General features: G+C 38.6%; 1 protein-coding gene across 11 annotated transcripts in view; it reads right to left on the bottom strand.

The window, feature by feature from the left end:
• RIC1 (RIC1 homolog, RAB6A GEF complex partner 1) overlaps window positions 1-11,389 on the bottom strand; it is a 118,893-nt gene extending 107,504 nt beyond the window's left edge. For 10 of the 11 annotated variants that reach the window (XR_006741308.1, XR_006741307.1, XM_045580194.1 and 7 more), the window contains exon 1: window positions 11,027-11,388. Coding sequence is in view for 9 of the 11 variants with exons in the window: in XM_045580194.1 (XP_045436150.1) it covers window positions 11,027-11,170 (144 nt within the window). In the remaining 2 variants the exon portion in view is untranslated. Of the gene's footprint in view, window positions 1-11,026 lie in introns of all 11 variants that reach the window. The other variant, XM_045580197.1, reaches the window with a different exon arrangement.
• Between the last annotated feature and the right edge of the window lie 9,043 nt (window positions 11,390-20,432).

Here is a 20,432-nt window from a genome sequence, read left to right as displayed (position 1 = left end):
ACCTGTCTCCCACAGAGGGAGATGACTGGTGGTGGGGGCAAGGGGAGCAGCACCACACAGATGGCAAGCAATGGCAGCGGTGGGGGCAGGCCAGCTGCTGGCAGCTGGGGAAGGAAAGCCCTGATCACCTAGGGACCCTACCCAAGGAATCCCGGATTGCAAGAGGGTGCAGGCCAGGCTAAGGGATCCCTCCCCTCCCGCCCTCCATGCATGAATTTTGTGCACTGGGCCTCTAGTAATATATTAAAAGGTTCTGAGTATTTTGCTTGGAACTTAGTGAACATTTCTTAAACAATCTTTCATGTGAATATAACTGTCTGAATATGTTTTTTAAAGTCAGCTGTTGCTAAGGTATCTTTCAAACAGATTTTTTTTTCAAGTTGTATCATTCCTACTTTATATGAAAAATAGCACAGAACAACCTCCACAAAATAAGCTTTAGCATTAAATGTGGATTTGTATCTCAGCTCTGCCACTTATTATTATAAATAATTTCTCCTACCATAAAATAAATCTTACTTTTAAGACTTACTTTTCCTATTTAGGAATAGAATTAAGATCAAATTCCCAAAGTTACTGTAAGGAGTATATTAAATAAGATATATATTATACCTTTAAAAAGGACTAATAAGAACTCATCACTTGTTAGTTTGTATTTGTTTTAGTTTTTAAATAAGTCAATGGGATTTATATTCCATATGATTGATTAAGTGAACAAAACTGTATCACCCTTGTGCTTCAAAAGCAAGTGATACTGATGATGTAAAGGAAGTGATAACAATCATAGCAATGACAAACAAATGAGACCTAACAACTAATGAATATTGTACTATAAATAGCCAAACTGCAAAAATACTGTCTCCTTACTATTACCCTCCACACTACACACACACAAAGGAACCAAACTGCTCAGTCTCCCAAAGGACAAGACAGCAGCCATTACATCAAAAATTGAATAGGCTTGAAGAGATAAACTAAGAAGTATTTCTTCTAAATGTATGACTGAGAATTATGAAACCAATAATTAATTCGATCAGTTTTAACCCACTAAGACAGGAAAACATAAAATTGCCAGCAAAAGTCAAATTACAAGGACTTCCAACAATGGCAGAGAAGTTGGCAAGTCCTCTCCCACCAAAAAACAAGCATAAAACTAAACAAAATCAAAAGAAATATTTATAATATTTGGAAACTGACCAAAGGCAAGCAACAAATTAAAATCCGTTTGTTCATGAAAAACTGCTGAACTTTAGGTCAGAACAGTGGGAATAAATGGTATTCTTGTTGGGACTATGCTCATCCCCTCAAAGCTTGGCTAACAGCAGAGCCATCAGGACGGACCTGTTAGTGAAAAAACAGCAGCTTTGCTGCTAGTGGGCTGCTTTGATATGCAGCAGAGGGCAATATCCTAACACTGTCAATTAAAGTAGGAAACTCCCTAGAAATCAAGCAGTCCTACTAACAAGAGGTTGCAGTCCCCATTTGGGCAAGGAGCATATCCCTCAACCAGCTAGAAATAGAAATTTATCACACATCCCTGGTGCACTGGGAGACAATACTCACCAACAGGAAAACCCTGAAGGACCCAAGCTTTCCACTCATTCCTATCTGACAGGGAGACTGTGTACATGCAAAGATAAGACAAAAACAAAGGCCAAGCTCCCTGCACATCACTGGCTCACTGGGAGACTGTTCAAAAGGAAATCCCAGAGAGTCCAGTAGGAAGTAAAAGCTGGAACAGACATACCAATACCCTGAATTTTGCATGTACTCTCCAACCCAAGAAGCAATCAATGGAGAATGGATGTCTTAAGATAATTGAAAGAATAAAATAAAACCTGTAAACACTATGTAAATACAGAGGCAACCCCTAGGAAGCCATGATAAAAATAAGCAGAGATGTCACTCAGTGGTTGTTGCATTTAGCAAGGAAGGTAAATTTTATAGATTAACTCCATGTAAGTTACTAGGAAATACAATACTTTTTAAAAAATCAGCAACAAGGACTCGCGGGGGAAGAGGCACGGGGGGGGGAGGGGGGGGAGAGATAAAATAAGACTCAGGAGCTATTATAATGCCCAATTATAGAAAATCTTGCCATCCCAACTTCCAGTGTAGCCACGGTGGCTAACACTACTACTAAACTGTTGCAGCTATTGCCTCTAGAGCTTGGTGGATCAAGAATTCACACTGTCATGAAGAATGACAAGGAAATTGTTGGGATACTTCTACGGTAGGATTTGATGATTTTTGAAATCACACCAGAAGGAAGAGAATTACTAAATTAGACCAAATTTTGCTAAAAGGAAATAATATAACAATGTCGGTTCCTGGAGAAGGACCTGAACTAGTATGAATGAATTTCTCTTGACTTACGCTACATTCTGTTTTATCTTATATGAATAAAAAATATATAAACATTTTTTAAACCTTTCAATGTCTGTCTGGGTCTGTGAAACTAAGTTTCCCATTAAAGGGGAATGCTTTTGTAAATGCCATTATTGTAAGTTAACCATGATTATTTTGGAAAAGAGAAGTTTGAAGACTCAAAGGTAGTTTTGGTTAAAAAACTAAAAATAAATAAAATGCCTATCAATCAAAAATTAAAAGAAAATACAAAGAAACTAGAAAGTGTGACCCAGACGGAAGGAAAAAGAAACTATCTCTGAGTGGGCCCAGAATAGATGAAATCAAAACAATTACAGGTATAATATATTACAGAAACAAAGGAAAGTATGTTTAAAGAATCAAAGGGAAATATGATAATACCTCAACATGCGGGGAATCTAAAATAAGAAAAACAATTAAAAAAAGAACTAATTCTAGAGTTTAAAAGTTTAATACCTGAAATAAAAACTTCATTATATAGGTTTCACAGCATATTTGAGATAGCAAAAGAATCCAAAAGCATGAAAATAGTTTAAAAAAGTTATCCAATCTAAAATCACAGAGAAAGGACAGAAAGTGGAGAGAGATCTGAAACACCCAAGTGCAACAACATATGTATAATGGGGCTTCAGGAGACACATTAGATAAAAAAAATATTTGAAGAAATAATGACTGCAAATGTCCTAAGTTTGATGCAAGACACTAAGCCCCAGCTTCAGAATGCTTGACAAAACCTAAGTGGAATCAACACTTACATACACACATATACCACACACAAAGTACTGAAAGCCAACCATCAGAAAATGTTGCAAGAGCAAAAGTAAAATGCCTGATCACACACAAGAGAATAAAAAATATAATTAATGGATGATTTGTTACCAGAAATAATGAAGGTGAGAAAGCAATGTCATACTTAAATGCTGCAATAGAAAAACTGTCAAACATGAATCCTGTATTCCAACAAAACTATTCTTCAAAACTGCAGGCAGAGCAAACATTTAGGTGAAGAGATTAGGATTTATTGCTAGCAAACCTGAAATACTAAAAGAAACACTAACAAGAAATACTAAAAGAAGTCCCTCAGAAAAAAATGGAAATGACATCAAATGGTATGCAGAAAAGTGTTAATAAAATGGGCCTGAGACTGCTATACTAAAAAGGGTCTGATTGGCAGTTTTCCTAAAAGGCTAAACATAATTTACCACATGACCTAGCAGTTCCATTCCTAGGTATCTCCCCACAAGAAATGATTATATCCACACAGATTGTAAAAAAAAAAAAAAATGTTTATATAGCAGCATTAATCATGACTGTCCCAAGTTAGAAACAATCTAAATACCCATCAACTGGTGAATGGATTTAAAACTGTGATCTATTCATACAATGGAACAATATTCAGCAATAAAAAGAAATACCACAAAAGCATTATGCTAAGTAAAAGCCACACACAAAAGACCATATTATATGACTATATCATATGAAATTTCCAAAAAAGTCAAATCCTAGGGACAGAAAGCAGGCCAGTCAATGGTTTCTGGAGTGGGAGCAGAGGATGAATGCAAATGGGGATATGCTTTTTGGATTATTATAAATGTCCTTAAATTAGACTGTGATGATGGTAGCACAACTCTAAGTTTACTCAAAATTACTATGCACTTATATATTCATAAACCTCAATAAAGCTGTTAGAAAATTAAACCACAGCAAATTCTATCGTAAAACCACAATATAGCCAAAATTTCATATGTAAATTTATGTATGATTTATGACTGAAGTAAAAAATCACTTTGGGAGACAGGTAGATCTGTAATGGCAACTCAAAGAAAAATAATTATTTTAATGACCTTAAAAGAGAAATAAGATACCTTGACTCCAATTAATGCTTGCTGGTCAATAAAATAAAATCAAAACACAAAACAACAACAAAAAAAAAAACTTTAAGTAACTTGTAGCACGTCTGAATTCCAGAATATTTAAAAATATTTTTAAATTGTAAATTTATTTTTTCTAATTTCATAAAGTGTATAATAAATGCTTTATTTAGCAGTAAGTGAGATGCTTTAATACAGCATTTCCTATACCAGCATTTTAGGCGACAAACAAATGTATTAAATATTCATACAGTGAGAAAATAATTTTTTCAATTCCCTTTATAGTCCTTTTAATTTAGATAGGGAGGAAATCTGTATAAAATGCTAGTTTACTTTTAAGCCTTTCTCATGTATCTGCTAACTGCGCTTTTTAAGAAAAGGACAAGAGCCTTTAATAGGACAAAATTTTCCTAACATTGTTTTCATTGTATGTCCCTCAAACAGTAACCCTCTACTTATACAAGTGATGCTAGCTTTCCATTTTGTAGTAAAGATATAAATTGATGTATTTTGAAAGATAATCTCAAGCTTAAGAGTTAAATTGGATATGTACTATGAGAACAGGACAAAAATCACGAACAAGGCATGTGAAGGACCTAAATTCAGAAAACTGCTTCCTATGATGTAAGGCACCAGGTGCACAGAAAACTCAGAATGAATGTTTACCTATAATATGGATCATGTCATTGATTCAAAAGCACCTAAAGATGAGTGAAATATCTTTGTTTATTCTGCTTTCTTGTGTGTCTTTCTTTTTCCAAGATTAGCCTATATAATAGAAGTCTAATATGCAAACTGTCCTCTCAACTGGGAGTTCAACCAGAGAGGCCGGCCAGCCAACCACCACATGACTCCCTACCCCCCCCTCCAGCCCCAGAATCAGGTTACATAATTACCATTAGCAACTTTCAAGTATATAATATAGTATTATTAACCATAAATCACAATGTTTTACATTAAATCTCCAGAACTTACTCATATTACAGGTGGAAGTTTGTATTCCCTGACCAAAATCCCTTTTCCCTAACCCACTCAGCTCCTGGTAACCACCATTCTAACCTCTGTTTCAATGAGCTTTTTTAGATTTCACATATAAGTGATATGCTGTATTTGTCTTTGTCTGACTTATTTCACTTAGCATAATGCTCTCAAGGTCCATCCATATTGTTATAAATGGCAAGACGTCCTTGTTTCTAGCGGCTGGATAACATTCCATCATGTATATATACACATCTTTATCCATTCATCCACTGACAGATACTTAGGTTTCCATATCTTGGCTACTGTAAATAACAAACTACTTTTCTAAAATAATGTGGACTATGTGTAGAAAATAGTACTTAATTTACCTGCACTTATATAATCCTCTTTAAAGAAGTTTTTCTAAATTTAAACTGAAATTTACCTTACCATATTTTTAAAATTACACGTCAACACAAGTCTTTCAGTTATTAAACCTTCAAAAAATTGTATACTACACATAGGACAAATATCCTGAATTCATTTATTTATTTTACAAATACTTGTTAAGCACTTTTTATGCAAGGCATTAATAACACAAAATAAAATCATTTCTGCCCTCCATACAGTTATAATCTAGATAGAGAAATAAAGCGTGTGATAAACTTACAATACACATAGTTCATCAAAAAAAAAGTACATTCTGATTATGATAGAGAATGACTCATATAGAAAGCAGAATTTCAACAGAAGCTAAAGGATGAATAATATGCTGATAGGCAGAGATGGTGCAAGAAAGCATTCCAACAGGGGAGTGTCTATGATATCAAACTAAGTAGAGTTTGAACTTCATTCTTTAACCAACACTGAAACCTAGTAGACTTCCCAACAGTGGTTCATAAGGAAGGCTCTGTGAAGGCAGTAATAGAATAGATGTGGAAGAGTAAGAAATGGGAGAGTTGGGAAACTGGGGGACAAATTAAATGTCCTTCCTGAGGTCACACGGTTAACCAGATACCTGATCCTACATCTTGCTTCGTTGAACACCTAACTCACTATTTTCTATTATTAGCATACACCAAGGAGAACAAGATTCTAATTAGAGTTACTCAAGACACATAATTTATTTCATAAGCTAATTTTATTAGTAATCTTCATAGTGATAACTCACAAATTTTCATATACTATCATATTAACACACTAATATCTTTGGATAAAATGTTTTGCTACATAGAGCATGCCCTTCATCATTTGGGCTTTCTTTCCCAGGAGGTGTTCAAAAATACTGCTGAGGCTAATTTATATATTTGAAACAATGTCCTGAAAATTGAGATAAGACTAATTTAGAATTTGAGCATTCTAAGGTATCATTTTGTGATTCACATATGCAGACTTCCATATTCATAGTTAAATGAATACTATAGGAATAATTCTAGTATCTCTGGTACAATACAAAACAACTCATTTCACAAAACACCCATGTCATACATTAATCATAATGTGTTTTAAACAGCAGCTTCATCCTCAAAGCTGACAATACCCTTGGCAGAAATACATCAACAGCCGAAACCGGTTTGGCTCAGTGGTAGAGTGTCGGTCTGCGGACTGAAAGGTCCCAGGTTCGATTCCGGTCAAGGGCATGTACATTGGTTGCGGGCACATCTCCAGTAGGGGGATGTGCAAGAGGCAGCTGGTCGATGTTTCTCTCTCATCGACATTTCTAGCTCTCTATCCCTCTCTCCTCCTCTCTGTAAAAAATCAATAAAATATATTTAAAAAAAAAAAAAAAGAAATACATCAACAACTGTTTCATAAAGTTACACCTCTACCACCCCAATTTAACATATACATGCAAAATCTTTTTTGAGCACCCTTTTTGAGGGTTCCAAAATATCTAAATGATCCTTGTTGTAAACTCTTGAGTAATGTTTAGAACTTCTAAGTGGAATCACAAAGTAGAAAAATCAAATTTATATAAAGTTACACAGAAAAAACAAGTTACATCCTCACTTTGAAATAAAGCCGAAACCGCTTTGGCTCAGTGGATAGAGCATTGGCCTGCGGACTGAAAGGTCCCGGGTTCGATTCTGGTCAAGGGCATGTACCTTGGTTGCGGGCACATCCCCAGTAGGGGGCGTGCAGGAGGCAGCTGATCGATGACACTCTCATCGATGTTTCTAACTCTCTCTCTCTCTCCCTTCCTCTCTGTAAAAAATCAATAAAATATATTTAAAAAAAAAGATGAAATAAAAAGGAAAAGTATCTACAGGAACTCTTTTTCATTAACACATCTAAATAGCAGTATACTATATTTCTCAAATTTGGAGTCTGGAAAGAATTTTGAAGAGACATGACTCTATAACACTGGGATTCCATTAGATACTTAGGCTATATAATAGTAGTTATAAGGAATAAGTAAAAGTTCACTAGAAAATCCAAGAAATATACAGAAGTTATTCTTAGCGATTTCACTTTGTTTCCACAGTTCAGTGATTAATCAACCTTTTACACATAATAATTCTTTTGGATATTAGTAAAAAAGCCAGCTTAGGCCCAGCCTAGTGTGGCTCAGTGAGTACTGAGCCAGGAACCAAGAGGTCACAAGGTCAATTCCCGGTCAGAACACATGCCCAGCTAGTGGGGCTCAATCTCCAGTAGGGGGTGTGCAGAAGGCAGCTGATCAATGATATTTTTCTCTATCCCTCTCCCTTCCTCTCTCTCTGAAAATCAATATATAGCTGAGACCGGTTTTGCTCAATGGATAGAGCTTCAGCTTGGGGACTGAAGTGTCCCGGGTTCGATTCCAGTCCAGGGCATGTACCTTGGTTGCGGGCATATCCCCAGTAGGGGGTGTGCATGAGGCAGCTAATTGATGACTCTCTCTCATCGATGTTTCTAACTCTCTATCTCTCTCCCTTCCTCTCTGTACAAAATCAATAAAGTATATTTAAAAATCAATATATACATATCAACAAACCAGCTTAGACTATAAACGCATGTATCTTCCACAAACCTATTTTTCTTTTTAAAAAAGATACATTCTTGCCGAAACCAGTTTGGCTCAGTGGATAGAGCGTCGGCCTGCAGACTAAAGGGTCCCAGGTTCGATTCCGGTCAAGGGCATGTACCTTGGTTGCGTGTACATCCCCAGTGGGGGGTGTGCAGGAGGCAGCTGGTCAATGTTTCTCTCTAATTGATGATTCTAGCTCTCTGTCCCTCTTCCTTCTTCTCTGTAAAAAATCAATAAAATATATATTAAAAAAAAAAGGATACATTCTCCTGAGTTTAACTTAGCTAAGACCCAAATTTGAAGCAAATTGTATATCGTCTCATCTCTTTGATGTCTCTCTCTGTCTCCAAAAGCCCTCAAGCAGCTTTTAAAACCTCAACTATTTCTCAAAACCCTTTAGATCTTCAAAATTCACTTTATTCTATAAAATACTTGCATATACAACCTCTCCAAAATCAAAGCTTTCATGTTCTCACGCATTCACACTATTTTACACCAATTCATTCTAAATTATGTAGGACTAACTGACAGCTCCTCAATTTAGCTAGAGGTGTTCTCATGTTTAAAAAAAAAAAAAAAGTTTGTTGACCTAAATTTATTTTAACATACACAGTTTCAGTACGTTTAGACATTTAAAATGTTTCTGATTTAGTGGGGGAAAACCATATCTCAGGAAGAGGAGGCTGGATACTGGAGTCTGGCACCTGTTCTGCATCCACCCAGTTACAGGCACCTGTTCCTCATTCGCCCAGTTATATCATCAAAGACATTAAAATCATCTGGTCCAATACTTAATTTTTAAAGTGGCAAAGCCGATGCCAATGAGCAAGACGAACCATTCATAAACCTATAGTACTTGTGGTCTCTCCTCCACCCACAAGGTATACTTACATTTCATTTTACCTTATACTTCTGAACCCATAGCTTCCCTACAACCTAACTTTTTATACACAGGGCCTTAATGTAGTGACCCCAGGACTTCTGTAGAAAGTAGCTATCTGTGTGTAGGGTGGGAGTTTGAATGGAAGGAATAACTACTTTTAAATTCTAGACTGTCTTAGATGTACATAGCATTTACATGGTAACTCCAAAAGCAAACACACACAGATATTCTCAATATTCACAAAATTGAGTCAAATTTTTGTTTCTTTTACAAAGGATTAAAGTAATTTACAGGCTTCTGGTCTATTCATCCCTCATATTAAGTTCTGCCTAAAAATAAGTTAGGTCTGCCTTTTTAGAGATAAGGGAAACAAAATATTAGTCTTTTTAAAACGTGTTACATTGAGAGCGAAATTAACCACTAAACTCAGAAGACAATTTAAAATTCAAGGTATAATTATTTTTTTCATGTATTTAAAATAATAATTAGATACACGCAAACAAAAAAATTATTTAATTGGCATACACAATGTAAATGCATTAGTATATCATTTAAGAACCAAATGATATTCAATACATATTAAAAAAATGCAACAAGCAAACAGACAGAAGTCATATTGTCGTATTTATGACAACCTATTTTGTTTTAATATATATTTAAAAAGTAAATCAGCCAAAACTTAATGGTAAAAACCTGATTTACTGTCTATCTACCATAGTTATTTAAAGGAGATACAGTACCAGAAATGTTTAAATCTCATCATCACTTTTACTAGGGTCGTGTGTGACGATAGCCAAAGACCTCGCAGACGTTCAAATGGTTAAACACAGAAAGCTGGGGGGTTTTAACTAATTTAAGTAAAACCAGCATTTCACGTAGATCTAATGCAGCCAAGGTCACAACCTATTTCCAGATGGTCAAACAACCTCCCAAGAGAGAAAAAACTTCACTCGGACATCTATTAGTAGTGCCTTCTTAAAAAAAAAAAAAATAGAACACTTTTATACCCTACTCTGAAGCTTTGTAGACAGCTCTCAAAAAATACAGTGTATCTCATCCACTATTTACTTTTGCAACTTTTTCTTTTATCTACTCAGTAATTAGATACAAGAAAGAAAGAAAGAAAGAAAGAAAGAAAGAAAGAAAGAAAGAAAGAAAGAAACCAACCAACCCACAGGATTCACAGAAAGCAAGATCAGAACTGTTTCAGGCTCTACCCAAATCTTATTATTTCCAGGTGTTAATACCTTGGCATGGCAGGGACAGGCCTGAGTTCTATTTCTGCTCCTACTAACTTCTTCCCCTCCACTCCCCACACAAAATTCTCCACTGAAGAAAAAAACTAGCCTGCTAGTGGGGAGATGCTGGGGAAGAGAAGCGACGAGTTGTATAACCCAACCTTTGGGGGGGGGGGGGAATAAAACACACACACACACACACACACACACACACACACACACACACAAAATCTCCTGCTGAGTAGCAGTTGCCAGAAATAAGTTATCAGAGGCCTGCGAAGTCTGGCACTGGATAAGCAGCCCAACAGGCTTTCCCCAACTCCAAAATCAACGGCCTTCCATTCCAAACCCGAGGGCTGGAAACACCGCAGCGGCCAGATTGCTAACTGTGGGAAGTTTAATAAACAAATCTGCTCCCGGAGGAATGGCGGAGGGCAAGTCTGGGCTCCGCCAAGGGAGCGCGCGGGGTCTGCCCGGCGCAGGGCGGTCTGTCCTCCGCGGGCGGCACCGGGGCTTTTCGGCGGCGGCGGCGGCGGCAGCGCCTGCCTCCACCCCGAAGCCTCGGTTCGCAGGACTTGCCCAGACCTGGGTCCGAGGAGGTGGACGGCCAAGACACCGGTCTAGGGTCCGGGACCCGCGGGGTGGAAGTGGAAGGCTGGGCGGCGGCTGTACTCACTCGGCTGAACCAGATGCTGAGGCGGGCCGCGGCCAGCACGGCCAGGAGAGTCCTCTGCGGGTCGGACTGGACGTGGACGGGCGCCTCGGCCGGGCTTCCCACCGGGCAGAGCAGCCTCTTGGGCCAGCCGCTCAGGAAATACATGGTCCGCGCGGAGCCGCCTCCGACGCCGTGGCGCCCGGCGGCCCCCAGCCCGGTCCGTCCGTCCGTCCGTCCCACTCAGCGGCCCGGGGCCGGACGCCGGCCTCCCGCACCGCCGCCGCCGGCAGCTTGGGGCATCTGCCCACGGGCCGGGCCGGGGCTCCGCGATGCCAACCTACGAAGGCACCTCCGAGCTGACGGGGCCCAGGGTGCGGGGGGGTGGAGGGGGGAGGAGGGCGAGTCGGGGACTCGGATGGGGCGGAGGAGCGCGGGGACCCGCCCCGGCCCCGCCCCGTCCTCGGGCCGCGCGGGCGTCAGCACCCCGCGCCTCGTGGGAAGGCGGCCGCGCGCGCACGCGCACGGGAGGCCTCTCGCGGCCCCGCCCCCGCCCCCGGAAACCCCGCCCCCGGCGCCGGAAGCCACGCCCCCATCGTCTCGTGCGGCCTCTGCGCGGCGCGGCGTGCAGACGCCGGCGGGTTGGCCTCCCTTCCGCCCCCCCTTCCCCCGAAGCCGGAGCGCGCGGGCTGGGACGCGGGAGGTTCGGAGGCGGCTCAGGCTGAGCCAGGCGGGGCCCAGCCGGGAGACGTCCCTGCCTGCAGTCCACGCCCCTCCCCTGGCCCAGCCAGATCAGAGTTCCCTGTGGGCTGGTGAGGCCTCCCGTGAGGGCGGCGGAGGGGAGTGGGGGGGAGGGGGTCACGTGACCGTCCCTTCCTGCGTTCCCACGCTGGGCTCCCAGGCCCAGGGGTCCCTTCCTGAGTGCCAAGGTCCGCAGTGAGCATTGGTGGCGAGGTTCCTGCCCTCATGGAGTTTACATCCTAGTGGAAGCCTCTGTTCAATCCGTAAATAACCGACGGGGACGAAAGTGCCGGGAGTCCTGCCCTCTGTCCTCCTAGAGCAGTGTTTCCTAAACTTTTGACATATGTGTACCCCTTCTATAATTTTCGTAATGTTGAGTACCCATCGTACTCATGAGAACGTAGAGTTAGGTGCAGCTAAGCACAGTGCAGTACATATCCCCACCAAACTCCGGTGCAACCCGTACCTCCACCAAACTCTTCACGTACCCCTGGAGGTACACGTACCACACTTTGGGAAACACTGCTCTAGAGTATGTTTTAGTTCAGTTTGCATTCATCTGACCCTTTTACCTGCCATAATTTGAGAAAAGGCGAAGCTGTCTAGGGTATGTACCGGAAAAGACTTGCCTTCGTGGTAGAGCTGGAAAGGACTTTAGACATTACACTGTAGTTCGGTGTTTCACTTCTGAACCACAGGGATCACCTTACCTGCTTGTTTTAAAGCACTGACTCAGTGATTACCTGTGAATAGGGAGGATAGCATGAGTGGGGGATAGAGTGTGGAGTGGGAGTCGAGGGGTGTCTAGAATAAAATACTTGTTTCTCATTGTTTACCTTTTTAGTACATTTTGATTTTCCCCATGTGTGTGTATTTTCAGTTAAAAACACTTGAGTTAGTCCAGATTAAAAACAAGAAGTTAACTCGAGTAAAAAAGTGGCAGCATAAACAAAAAACGTCAGTAACTTAATCCATATCAGAGGTAGCACTGTAGCTAGTGTTCATAACAAACTATGTAACTTTACATTGTCTTCCTAACATTCGCTGCATTCCTCAGAACGTGATCAAAGAGCCAGATTCCTCAAATCAAAGTTGAAACTGTCTCACCACTCGCCAGCTTGTTGTGGTCAGACTGCCTGTGAGACTGTCTCCTTACAGGTGGTCCTCCTCAACCCCCCAATCCAGCACAGCAGCCTGGAATATAGTAAGAATAGTAAACAATGAAAATAATTGTCAACTGAAATATTGGATGAAACCCTGATGCAGCTGAACTATACCATTAGGCAAAGAAGCCCAGAGAGGTTTCTTGGCTTACCAATATAAAATTGTAGAATAACAGTTGCATCATCCTTTCTTCTAACTTACTCAGATTCATTTATGCACTTGGCAGAAAGGGGAAATGAAAAGAAGTTACACTGCAGCAATTCCACTGGCAATTTTACTGAGACTGTATTTGTCTGGGCTCTTGGTCAGAGGGTCTTTGTTCTCAAACTCCAAAGTGTGGTTTAAGGAACTTCTAAGTAACTTGTTGCAGTCAGTTTTAACTTTACTTGTTTTGATGACTTTAGAATTTAATTCATCTGCCACACTCCTTTGTAATAGTTAAGGTTTACAAAATATTTTCAAACGTATGACTTGATTTAGTTCCACAGTAAATCTTCAAGGTAGGTGTGATGTCATCCTCACTTTCTTAATGAGGAGACAGGGCCAGGTAATGACATTATGTAGCAATGCCCAGCTTCCTCTCCCTAGTGACTAGCCTCCTTGGAGTTTCTTCAGCCCAGGTACAGTTATAAACTCTTGATGAGAATATAATTTGGTGCAATTTTTCTAGGTGGAAACATTTTACACTGTAACCAAATGTCTGTAAAGTGTTTTCCCATGCCTCATCTTATTTGATCCTCACAGAAGTCCTGGAGTAGGTAGATAGAAGACTTGGTAGAATCCTATTTTCTTTTCATTAGCTGGAAAACGGAGATCTAGAAAGCTTAGAAATTTGACCTGACTAAAAAGCAAGAAATGGTGGAACTTGAAAATGACTTCGGGTTTTCTCACTGCGCAGAATATAGTCAAACACTGCTGCAGTTAAATACCCTTGTTCTCCTTGCGTGATCTACAATAATAATCTGCCTCATGTTCATATTTACTGCTGTGTTGCTGACAATTACTTGAAAGAGAAGTTGAGGTGCTTCACTGGGCTGGAAAAAGTTTAGCTAAGTCAGAAAGGAGTTCTAATTATAAGCAAGTTTATTCTACATATATAAAAGGCTAAGTTGACTTGAGCATGTGTGATACATATAAGCCTCTTGCTGGCACCAATCACATATGTGTGTTTCCACCTGTCACCTGTCATTGCCGATCGTGAATTTGATTGATACTTCTATAATAGAGAAAGGGCGAATAGCGATATTAAAATATTTCTTTTAATTAATTTCCTTGCAATGTGCACGAATCTGCATCAGGACACTAGTGTTCTTTTTCATCTATCAAACTAACAGGCCTTTTTATTACAGGAAATAATTTTGGACCCAGCTGATGTGACTCAGTGGTTGAGCGTCAACCTATGAATCAGGAAGTTGCAGTTCGATTCCAGGTCAGGGCACAGGCCCAGGTTTCGGCCTAATCCCTAATAAGGGGCGTGAGGCAACCAATCAGTGATTATCTCTCATCGGTGTTTCTATATCTCTTTCCCTCTTCCTTCGTCTCTGAAATAAAAAAATAAGTGGAAAGAAAAGAAGAAATAATGTTGGTAAGGGTAGACAGGAACAGGTACAGTTATAAACTCTTGATGAGAATATAATTTGGTGCAATTTTTCTAAAGGGCAGTTGACATTATATCTTAAAAAAAAAAAAAGATATCTTAAAATATGCATACTCTTGGCCCCAACTATTTTTTCCGATGATTGTTTTCTAAGGAAATAAACAGATATGTACAGAGCTTTAGCTTTAACAGCACAGGCACCCCACAAAGGTGTAGCTAAAAGGAAATAATCTAATGTTTCCCAAAAGACATTAATTATAGTCCTTCCTTACAATGGAATATTTTGTAAGAATAAAAAATTATGTTGGGAAAGAATATTTAACTATGTAGAAATATTTCACTATAAACTCTGAAGTAATGAAAGCAGATTAAAGACAGTATCTAAAATATCATATATTCACACAATAAAATGTACTTAGAAATAAAAGGGAAGAAAATGCTGTATAATATTGGTGCTTACCACTGATTACAGGTGTTTTTTATGTTCTTTTTTGTATTTTCCAAATTGTAATGAAGTCATGACGTCTGCAATGGGGGGGTGGGGGGAGTTATGTAAAACAGAGTTAAATTGCTCATGATTGAAAATGTCCCAATTGTCCTGCTGTCAGTGCTGGCAAACCATTGGGAGTGATGTTGTAATGTGGCATTTCAGGCACAGTCCCAAGACTGGTGAGGAGAGGATTTGGAGAAAAGGCACCCTGAGTCACAAGACTGAAAGTAGGCCCTGTGTACTTCACACACTCACAGACTTCTGCTGACCGCACAGAGCTGCGACCAGAACTTGGTTCTGAGCACACTACTTCCAGTATTTGGTGACCTCCATAAGAGCTGATGATAATATTTACTGACAATGATATTGCTTTAATCTATGACTCTTCATATTGAATATTCAAACTTATTATACTTCCATTATGTGCATCTGATGTATTTGCTTCTGGGTTAGACTGTGTGTGTGTGCGTGTGCATGTGTGTGTCTACTACACTACCCATATATGTTAAGTGACCACTGAAAATGTCCATGTTTTTCATATGTATATGATTTATTTTAATAAAAATAGTTCAAATGTGACTATGCTGGATTCTTGATTATAATTTTTCCCCTTCTGAAGATTGGTGATGAATATTTCAGCTTAGACAATATGATGTCTGTGTTTTGCTTCAAAATAATCTTGGGGTGAGTAGAGAAGTTAGAAATATATATGAAACAAGATTGCCTGAGAGTTGATAATTTTTGAAGCTAAGTGATGGGTTCTTGAGAATTTAATGTGTTATTCTTGCTCCTTTTCTATATTGTTGAAATGTTCACTAGTAGAAAGTATAAACCTTTAAATTAAAAAAAAAAACACATCTCAGTAACCCTGGTTATTTGTGACTAACCAGTCCACCCTGTCCACAATCCTCCTTACAGTAAACAGTGTTAACTATAACTTGAAAACTTTTAATTAACCATAAAGGCAGGAGGGTTTCTTATAATAAGTCTCAATGGAAAATAAAGTGAAGAAGCCCCTTGTTCCTAATCAAGCAAGATGGGAAAAGAATTATTATTCTTTCTCTTAACTTCAGTCTTTTTAGAAATTAAAGCATCGTTGGAAACAGACCTGATTCCATTCAAGTTAGCAGCCAACAATAACAATTGTTCTGTTTGACTCTGTCTCAGTGAGTTTCCAGTATTAAAGAAATGCTAAACCTGAATTTCTGTGTACATTCTTTATTAAAATAGCAAGAGGGGTTGAAAAGAAAATTTGTCTAACCTTATAATGTGAAGCAGTAAAAAGTTCACCACAATTCTAATCAGATCTTTCTTCTTCCTCCTCCTCTACCTCTACTTCCTCCTTCTCATCCTTCTTCTCCATTTAGACATATATGCCTTCATTAATTTGGACAAAAATTTATATTCATTGTAGTTATTAGTGATTCAAATTTAGTGCCCAGTTGTAACAAACAATACTGGCATATAATAGTTTGGGCTTCCATGGTATTCTTGTTCAAATATTCTTATGTAATACTAAGTTCCATGAAATTTTTATCAAGACAAACTATTATGTATTTTTTAATACATATATTCAGAGGGGAAAGGAAAAGGAGAGAGAGATAGAAACATCAATGATGAGAATCATTGATTGGCTGCCTCCTGCACACCCCCTACTGGGGATGGAGGCTGTAACCCAGGCATAGCCGGGATTGAACCCAGGACCCCTGAACCCACAGACTGACACTCTATCCACTGAACCAAACTGGCTAGGGCCAAACTGTAATGTTTTGTGTTACAGTCCAAAATATAATAAAAGGGCAACATTATTCTTTTTATTATCTTTTTTTACAAGTTATATTCTTCTAATGTGGTAAACACAAAACATAAAATTACCATCTCAACCATTTTTAAATGTACAGCTCATTAGCATAAGTATATCCACATTGTTATGAAACAAATCATCAGAACGTTTTCTTCTTGCAAAACTGAAACTGTATACAGTACATTAAACAATAACTTCTCCTTTCCTCTTCCCTCAGGCCCTGATAACCACCATTCATTCTACTTTCTGTTTCTGTGAATTTGTTACTTCAGATGCCTCAAATAAGTGGAACCATACAGTATTTGTCCTTTAGTGACTGAATTTCTCACTTAGTGTATGTATGACATTTGCTTATCCAGTCATCCAATGGTGACTACTTGGGCAGCTTCTACATTTTGGCTATTGTGAATGAAGCTGCTATGAACATTGCTGTACAAATAACTATTCAAGTTCCTGCTTTCAATTCTTTTTGGGTAAATACCCAGAAGTGGGATTGCTGGATTATATGGCAGTTCTATTTTTAAATTTTTTTAGGAACCTCCATACTGTTCTCCATAGAATTGGCAACATTTTATAATCTTACCATTAGCTCACAAAGGTTCCAATTTCTCCATATCCTCATCAACATGTGTTATTTTCTGTTTTTGTGTTTTTTGTTTTGTGTGTGTGTGTGTGTGTGTGTGTGTGTGTTTTATACTAGCCATCTAGATGGATATAAGATCGTATCTTATTTTGGTTTTGATTTGCATAACTGGTTATGAGTGATGCTGAACATTTTTTCACATATTTTGTCATTTGTATACCTTTAAAAAATCTTTATTGTTGAAAGTATTACATATATCCCCTTTTTGCTCCCTTTACAAACTCTTCTAGCTCGCTCTTGCCCCTCACCCCAGGCCTTCACACCCTATTTGTCTGTGTCCGTGGTGTATATTATTTTTTAAGAAATGCAATGTCACATCAGCAGGTGTACACCAAAAGATAAAGTTCCAGGGCAAAACTTTGAGTTTAAGTTTTGAATTATGTAATTTTATATTGTCCATCAATTATGAACACAGTTAATTCTTAAGCTGAAAGAATTGCAAGAATCTTACACATATGATCTCTTGGTCAGAATGGATCTTAAATATTATATAGTCCAATTTCCAGACCCAACAGAAATATAAGTGAATTTCATAGCATGAATTTATATATATATTTCAACATAGAAATAATTTATAAAACCACTAAAGGATTACTATAAAAAGAACATATCAAATTGAATACTCAATAAACTTGATTATAAGTAACTGAAAAGATATATGGAAAAGTGGCTGCATATTTAAAAAAGATTAGAGGGATAGCCAGCAATATATTTACAATAATCATCACTAAAAAGTATAATTATGAATGGTTTTTAAATTTTTTTATTCTTAGCATTCTTTTTTATATTTTTATTTACTCTTTTCCCTCTTCCCCCCACTTTATTTTTCTTTCTTTCTTTTTTTTTTTTTTAATAGAGAGAGAGGAAGGGGGAGAGAGAGAGAGGAAGACATCAATGCAAGGGAAACATTAACTGGCTGCCTACTGGCGATTGAGCTTGCAACCTGGGCATGTGCCCTGATGTGGAATCAAACCTGTGACTTGTTAGTGTATGGGATGATGCCCAACCAACTGAGCTACGTGGGCCAGGGCCATTCTTAGCATTTTCTAATTTTTTATTTTATAATCAGAAAACAATAAGTGCTATTTTTAAAAATTATGTTATTTGAGATTAGTTTTCCCAAAGTGTGGTCCACCCATCACCTACATCAGAATTACCTGGCTGTACATTTACAATGCAGATCCCTTAGCCACATCCCTGCCTTCCTTAATCAGAAGTTCTTGATGGTATGACACCAAGAATAGCATTTTAAATAAATACTCTGATGATTTCTCATGCATATTCATAAGGCCCATAAAGAGTTGATTAAGATTAAATAAACTAAAGTATCCCCTCTTGGTACTGTCTTTATATTTAGGCTAGAATTTCTACTAAATCTTTTTTTTTTTAAATATATTTTATTGACATTTTACAGAGAGGAAGGGAGAGGGATAAAGCTAGAAACATCACTGAGAGAGAAACATTGACTAGCTGCCTTCTGCACACTCCCTACTGGGGATGTGCCTACAACCAATAAACATGCCCTTGACTGGAATCAAACCTGGGACCTTTTCAATCCACAGACTGACGCTCTATCCACTGAGCCAAACCGGTTTTGGCTCTACTAAATCTTCCAATTCTCCTACCAACATGTAGTCAAAAAGTCCACTGAATTTCTAAGAAATGTGGACATGATTCCTCCTCCAACAATTCTGAATTTTCCTGATTTCCTGATAAAAGAGCTATCTGAAGGACAGAACATCCCTGCTATAGAGACCCGATGAGATCAAATGATTGAAAGGACCTTAGGTCATTCAATAGCAACATCATGATTGAGCCCATGCTGATGGGCTTCCTGCTCTGTGCTGATCACCTTCATGTGGCCCTAATAGCCCTCTAAACTACTCCTAACTGCTCCTCGTCTGTAAAGTGAAGACGGTAATAATACCCATCTTTTCAGATTTTTCTTTTTTCTTTTTTTAATGCTAGAAACCAAGAGCTTGAAGTAAATCCATGCCCTTAGCAGTATATTTTGGATTAGCCATGAAGAACTTTCTGGTGATTGGCGCTGATACACAAATCATCGTCGTAATTAGCATCTATTCAGCTTTTATTATGTGCTAGATACTACTGTACTTTGTTTAATATTTACCCTCTAAACAATTACATGAGGTAGTTATTATTATCCTTATTTTTACAAATGAAGAAAGGAGGGCTTAGAGAGGCTAAAGTTTACAGAGTTAGAAAGTGGTAGTCAAAAATTGAACCTAGAACCTCACACTTGAAAACTTAACTATACTGCCTCTTTTCACAAACTTCTCATTAACTAAATATACACAATACTTCTGGTTTCTTGACTAACTTTTCTTAATTCTTAACTTTATTCTTACTCAATCTTTCATGCAGAAAAATTAATGAATGAAATCAGGATTTCCACATTCACCTGGAGAATGACATTCTTTGTGTCTTAAGCAAAAGTGAAAATAGTAGCCCTAACTGGTTTGGCTCATGGGTAAGAGCATCTGCCTTTGGACTGAAGGGTCCCCGGTTTGATTCCAGTCAAGGGCACCTGGCAGAGTTGGGGACTGATCCCAAGTGGGGGCATGCAGGAGGCAGCCAATCAATGGTTCTCTCTCATCATTAATGTTTTTATTTCTCTCCCCCTTTCCCTTCCTCCCTGAAATAAATAAAAAATATTTAAAAAAATGAAAATAATGATTTATGGACAAGGTCATATGAATTCTTGAAAATAAGCAGTGGAATCATATCATCCATGTATGATGTTGCAGGTTATAAATGAATCAAGGAACTAACCTCTAAACACATTGGATAGTATTTTAACATTACCCATCATACAATATGTGAGTCACCAAATGAAGAATCCCTCCCTATCCAAATCACTCCCTAAAAATACTCAATGTGATGCACTGCAGGCTCTTACTTTCCTTCAAAGATCCCGAGAAAAATTCGATTGTGTTCTTGCCTCGTGCTGCCTTGCCTGTTGCGTCCCAT

The sequence above is a fragment of the Pipistrellus kuhlii genome, unplaced genomic scaffold (genome assembly GCF_014108245.1).
Source record: "Pipistrellus kuhlii isolate mPipKuh1 unplaced genomic scaffold, mPipKuh1.p scaffold_m20_p_12, whole genome shotgun sequence".
Taxonomy (NCBI): domain Eukaryota; kingdom Metazoa; phylum Chordata; class Mammalia; order Chiroptera; family Vespertilionidae; genus Pipistrellus; species Pipistrellus kuhlii.
Note: the sequence above shows the minus strand (reverse complement) of the source record. Positions and strands in the feature narration are given on the sequence as shown.